At 39.7% G+C, this 6,563-nt stretch overlaps 1 protein-coding gene across 1 annotated transcript; it reads right to left on the reverse strand.

Moving 5' to 3' along the window:
* Positions 1-23: 23 nt before the first annotated feature.
* MOL1 (Leucine-rich repeat transmembrane protein kinase family protein) lies at positions 24-3,575 on the reverse strand. Its single transcript, XM_018128151.2, has 2 exons — positions 1,022-3,575; positions 24-595 (listed from the first exon to the last, which is right to left on the reverse strand). Exons 1-2 carry the CDS (start codon positions 3,573-3,575, stop codon positions 288-290), a joined length of 2,862 nt encoding a protein of 953 aa, XP_017983640.2. The 3' UTR covers positions 24-287.
* Positions 3,576-6,563: the final 2,988 nt, after the last annotated feature.

Here is a 6,563-nt window from a genome sequence, read left to right on the forward strand (position 1 = left end):
CAAAACCTTAACGAGATTAAAGCTGTCAAATTGAAATAATATATGATCAAATTCAAACTTCCACATTTTACATTGTATAAGGAACAAGATGATATCAGTTGCTCTGTCCCTATCATAAGAATTTTAAGTAGAAAAACACTATAGAGATTATATAAACAAGCTAACAACCAAATCAAAATACAAATATTTTCATCAAAAACTATTTACTACTACATATGTATCTGTTGGGGTCCTTCCACTGTAATGGTGAAAGCTAATATCACAACTCTCCTGCTTCAATAGTGCTATTATTTACCTTGCGGCTTCAATCCTGATAGAAGCTTCAATGCTTCTTCCATGGATGGTCGATCAGCTGGCCTGCTTCTGGTGCAGAGCATAGCAACATCGAGAACCAGTTTTACTTCCTCTTGCAGTGAATTGGTGGAACCAGCTTCACTGTCATTGTATACTTCTCTCAAAAGAACATCCTTCGGTTTACTCTGTATGCTTGCTCCAGCATTTGTCAGCCTACCATTAGTTAATACTTCCAGAATGATCTCCCCAAAGTTGTATATGTCCATGTATAGTTCCTCCTTGATTGCATCGTTGGATTGACCTGTTTCAGGTTTCAAAAAAGAATTTCAAGAACTGATTCTAGAAACGAAAGATTGGAAGACAAAAGAAGCAACGGAAATTAAGCCACTGCTTCAAATCAGGATAATGTCTTTTCAAGCAAGAATGTATTTCCATCAACTCTGTAGAAAATAGACTCGTTTTGCTATTCCTTTTGGAACATTGAAGCAGTTGCTAGTTGTTTGTATTGTAGGGAATGCTCACGAGGGAATAATAACTGTTAATGGTCTAGTCGTACTTTGAAAGCAAATTCTATGTCATAGACCCAAAAAAATATGGTCCAGTTTGTTCAGACATTCTCTCAGCTTTGAATATCTAAGGAACTTTTGCTCAAAAGTTAATTTTGTTTGTTTGAAATGGCAAAGTTTTGAATAAAAGGAATCCATGTAAAGGGAATAGTTAAGTTTACCTGTTCCCATTCTGGAAGTTGTTGCTGGAACAGTACCTTTGATCAACCGTATCAGATACTTGAACCCAAAATCAGCTAGGCGGGGTTCCAAATTATCATCAAAGACAACATTATTTGACTTCAAATCTCCATGAGAAATTGCAGGATTACAGTCATGGTGAAGGAAGCAAAGTCCCTTTGCAATACCAATTATAATTCTGTACTTGGTCGCCCAATCTCTTCGCATTCTCACCTTCTCAGTCAAATTTCCGTTAGGCAAGTAATCATACAGCAGATAAGCCAAATGCTTGTTGTAGCAGAAACCAAGTAATCTGATCAAATTCTTGTGCCTTGCATTTCCCATTTGTGTTATAAATTCTGAGGCACCCTTCATTCTCTTTGCATCCCATTCAATCTTTTTCACCAAAACTGTTATTCCAGTGGGCAGCACTGCTTTGCAAACTGCAGCTGATAGCGGTGGCAATTCCTCCATGGAATCAGTGGAATTGAAGCTTCTCAAAACGTCATTTGCTGTAAACTGTGGGAGTCCAATAAACGAGTCCATTCTCCATTGGCCTTTGCTTCCTTTGCGGAGATAAATTAGCCAGAAAACTGATGCTGCAATGAATATGACTGCTCCTGCACAGAGCAACAGAACTAATCTGAGCTTTCCCCTGCCTTTGCTTCCCAAGATTGCCATTGAACCTGAACATGATTTAAGAGGTGCTCCACAGAGCTCTGGATTTCCAACATATGCACTTCGGCCCATTGATTGCAACCTCTTTTCTGAGGGAATGGCACCGGAGATATCATTGAATGATACATTTAGAAGTACTAAGCTTGAAGACTTGCCAAACTCTGCAGGTATTGGACCGCTGAAATTGTTACGTGACAAATCCACAACACCTAGAGCAGGAAGACTAGCAAGCTCCTGAGGTATATGACCAATTAACTTATTCATAGCTAAATTAATCATCGCAAGCGCCTGGCAATTGGAAATACTTTTTGGGACAGCTCCTGACATATTGTTCATCTGCAATTCAACAACAAGAAGGGATTTGCAAGATCTGAACGGAGGTAGGTTCCCTGAGATGTTACAAGATGATGCAGAGAAATTTTGAAGAAGTGGCAAGGACCATGTTTGTGCTGGGATCATTCCCCCTAGTTCTGGATTATTAGAGATATTGAAATACTGAAGCTCTGAAGCTTGAGAAATATCTGAGGGAATTCCGCCAGCAAACCTGTTCCTGGAAAGGTCTATATATGTGATATCAGGAAGATGATTAAACCTAAAAGGGATTTCACCCGAGAATGAATTATCCTCAAGTCGAATGCGAACAAGCGAAGAACAATTGGATAGAGGTGAAAGAGTGCCCGTAAACTCGTTCGAAAACAGGATTAATTTATATAGCTCACCACCTGCACAAATATCAGGTGGAATGCTGCCAATGAAACTGTTGGTTGAAACATCTAACCATCTAAGCTTTGAGTTCCTGCCCAAGTTTCGTGGAAGTGACCCAGTGAAGTAATTGTTCCATATAAACAGGGTATCCAGTGATGGAAGATCTGCTATGTCTTCTGGGACAGTGCCATTCATTTCATTGTACATAAGACTGAGCAGTCTTAGATTCTTCAATTCTGAAAAGCTCTCAGGAATAGGCCCAGAAATTAAGTTATCGGAGAGATCCAAGTTGGTAAGTGGCACGATTCTGCTAAACTCCCATGGAATCAATCCAGTGAGATGGTTCATGAAGAGAAAAAGTGACTGAAGCTTGGTAAGATTGGAGAGATGCTTGGGTATTGAGCCAGAGAGATTTGCTCCGGCAATATCAAGGTACTGAAGCTCACTCATGTTGCCCAACTGCCATGGGATATTTCCTTCATAAGAGTTGTAGCCAATCTCCATATGCGTCACTGTTTTGAGATTTCCCAGTTCAGGTGGTATGTTTCCAGTGAGGAAATTTCCTGCTAAGTGAAGAAATTCCAGGCTCTTGAAAGACCCATACGCTAAAGGGATTGGTCCATTGAAGTAACTGCCAGCTAAATTGAGAATCTTGAGAAATTCAAGCTCGGAAAGCTCAACAGGCAACGGCCCTGAGAAACTGTTGCTAAAAGCATCAAGAACAACCAGGTTCCTAAGACCGGAGATTCCTCCTGGGAAGTGGCCAGAAAAATTGTTTCTGCTGATATCTAAGCTTCTTAGACTGGTGAGATTGAAGATTTCAACAGGAAGTTCTCCGGAGAATGAGTTTTGACTGATGTTGAGATCAACAAGCTCGGTGAAGACACTGAATTGCTTTCCAGGTAATTCACCAGCAAGATTCTTCATACTAAGGTTTAAACCAATAACAATGGTTGAATTCTTGTTGCATTTGACACCAGACCAGGAACATGCATACACTTTCCCTGAAGGATTTCCTCCAGGGGGAACTAACCAATCATCCAGACTGTTATAATCATCAATCTCTGATTTTAAGCTCAATAGAGCATCTGAATAAGGATCAGCAGCTATTACCACTGCAATTAACATGGAAGAGAACAGAAGATTGAAGTAAATCCATTGAGAAATCTCCATTGGAACTCGCAGTGAAGAAGGAAGAGAGACAAACTACAAACACAACCAATAAAAAAAAAAAGGTAAGTCAGCTCACTGCAAACTGCGTTTCCGTGTTTTTGTTAGATGAATTAATGCATGGGAAATAGGGAAAGATGCATAAAAGGAGGGAATACGTATAGTGATTAGTTGATATGAGAATATTATCCAGCTGCTTTTTGGGGCAAGATGGGGCCTTGCGGTCTTAAGTTTATTGGATGGTGTTTGCCATTACGGAATAAAGCTTTCATATCTTTGAGCCATCTTTTTCTTCCTTTTTCCACTGGAGAGAATCCTATACATTATCAGCAGTGTCTTAATTTGAATTAGTATATGAATCACTGTGGGACACCTTCGAAATCATCAACTTTCATTGTTTAGTTACAGAAATAAGAAAAGGGTTTTTGTGGTTGAAGCCAAATTGCAAACTCATAGATAAAGTAAATCATATTCAGTTAGGCACTTATTAGGCAATTAACATGACAGCTGCTATGAACCATTCTTTGGACCGTTAATGATTATACCTTGTGTAAATTATTGTATCACACCCGTGGTGCCACATTGTATTTGGATGAAAGTCGAGAAAGCAAAAATTATCAATCATTATAGCTAGAGACAGAATATATGGATGGAAAATGGAAATGATTTGTTGTTCATGGGGTAAAAGAAAGGGGGCATGGAAATCTATATTTAATTGGTGGTTCAGGTGTGAGGAAAATGCAGAATGAGCAACATACTCACTGTTGTATTTCAGCTACAAAAGCAGCAGCCTGGTGGTGGTCAACTTCTCTCAAACCGTAGAAAAGGAAAGAAGAAAAGAAAATGTCCTTGACATCTGCTCCAGAGGGAAAATGAAAGCTGTTCCTGCAGACTTGAGCTGTTACCAGAATTTTGACCAAGGAAGGATAAAATTCTTTACTTTTCTACTTCTTTTTTCTTTTCACCAGCATGTCTAGAATGTCCACCTGTTGTAAAAGTTCCATGCAAGAAAATAAGTTCTAATTATACCCCAAAGACAATTACGGTTTATAACTGAAAATAGATTATGTACTAAGTGTATCAGTGGATTAATTTCAACATGTATGCAATGGCAGTATATGCAGGGACAAGATAAAGATCTTTGCCAGGATTTTCGTTTGATCATGTTGTTGAGATGACAGCAGCAGGTGCGGAGAAGGTAAAGAGTAAAGACAAGGGTTGTGATAAAAGCAGCAGCATTTCCCTTAATTTATGATGAGCTTAGCCTTTTGTGTTTTTGAAGGAAATCAAAAAGGTAAGCCCCCTCCTTGACATGTGTGTTCCTTGGCAGTCACTGCTCGGGGTTTCCTGGTCCACATGCGATCCAATGATTATACAACGAAAGAAAGAAAAAAAAAAAAAGGAATCTCTCGAGGGAAGTAGCCATGGAGGTCTTTTATCATTAACAAGCTGAAAGTATGAGTGGCTCTAAACCTCATCAAATCCAGTAAACCAGCAAAATTCTCCGCACCCAACAAGGCAACAACTCAATCTGATAGCAGTAAAACTTTTTCTTTGTTCATCCAACTCTAAACCTACAATCAGGCTAGGTGGATTGCATGATCTTTGTTCTCCATTGGCAGTTTTGCTTTTTTGATCAGTACATTTCTTCCCTATCCAGGAAAGTGGGGCACAAGAATAAATATGCAAGTTGGCAAACACTGAGAAAAGCCTCCAGTATTTAAGAGCCATGGGGGTTATTATTCTCTGGGTTTCGCTTTCAACTTCATAGACATCAAATTGTTCGTAAAAAACAAGAGTACAGACTCAGTAGTAAGAGATTTTGGACACAATGGGGAAGTTTGTCCTTTTATCTATCATTACTTTTAAAAAAATTTTGGTTTCATGTTTCCATCACTGAAATTTTCGGAGCTCACGTACATATTCATCATGGAAGACAGTGCAAGGCCTTAAATACTCGGCACCCACGGTCCACTTCACGAGAGGCAGTAAGCCTGCATGAATTTCACAGTGGCCCCGTGAAGAACCAACCAGTTGCGTGCTATAATTAGGTTTCAATTAATGGGGTGTGATAACAATCTGCCATTGCCAGAGTTATTCTGAACTCTGCAAACCAAATGCAATACCCCAGACCCAGAGACAGAGAGAGCTTTAGCGTGCCATTAAAAGCCTAGACTGTGTTATCACTTCCCTTCTTGTTGCAGCTGCTAGTGCTATGGTTTAAAGGGGCATGCCGCGCCACCCACCCCCCCAGCTAAAGAAACTAGCTGAACTAATCTTTCAACCAAAGCATTGTCACAGACTCACAGCTTCCATTCAGGTTAAACTTGATATGTATAATTCGAATCGGAGGCCAATGTACTGTCATTATGTTGTTTCTGAAAGGGGTTTCTCTTTATTTCAGGTGTCCTTGAGGGAGGATTAACTTTGAGCAAAGCACAAGCAAAAGAACCCCAAAAGTTAATTTCGTAAAGATTACGTTAAACTCACACGAGGGGGTGGATCAAGATCGATCAACTACTGTGGTTGAATAGCTACACCCTGTTCAGCAGTCAGAGCTGGATGTAAAGAGTTCCAAAGAGTTTACCCCTGACAGGATTGAAAAAGACCCTGCACCGACTGCACGGCCGTTTGTTGTGGGAGGAACACAACTTTTAAGGGGAAAATTATCCTTCTTTTTTGGGTTTTTGAACTTGAATTGGATTCCCACTCATTTAGTCAAAAGAGAAGGAGCTTAATTAGATCATATCTGATTTGATGTATTAATCTTGATCAAATGAGAAAAAGTACAACCAAATCTGTTTACCAACTAAGTTGGTAGGGCTTTAATGGTGGCAGAAATGACCATTGCTAACCTTGAATTGGGGGTTATGCCTATGGGTTGAGTTGAAGGGTATGTTTGAGTTTTTGAAGGTAGCTTTAGTGAGAAGCTGGGGAACATTTAGTCAAAAATAGGTGGTGCTGAAACTAACGAGCCAAGCACAACGGATA

This window comes from Theobroma cacao, chromosome 9 (genome assembly GCF_053813885.1).
Source record: "Theobroma cacao isolate CCN51 chromosome 9, ASM5381388v1, whole genome shotgun sequence".
Lineage (NCBI taxonomy): Eukaryota > Viridiplantae > Streptophyta > Magnoliopsida > Malvales > Malvaceae > Theobroma > Theobroma cacao.

Excerpts from the sequence above, each read along its gene's own strand:
- MOL1 (XM_018128151.2), bottom strand. The coding sequence starts at position 3,575 with ATGGAGATTTCTCAATGGATTTACTTCAATCTTCTGTTCTCTTCCATG. Across the intron at positions 596-1,021 it reads AACTTCCAGAATGGGAACAG|GTCAATCCAACGATGCAATC; the intron begins GTAAACTTAACT and ends AACCTGAAACAG.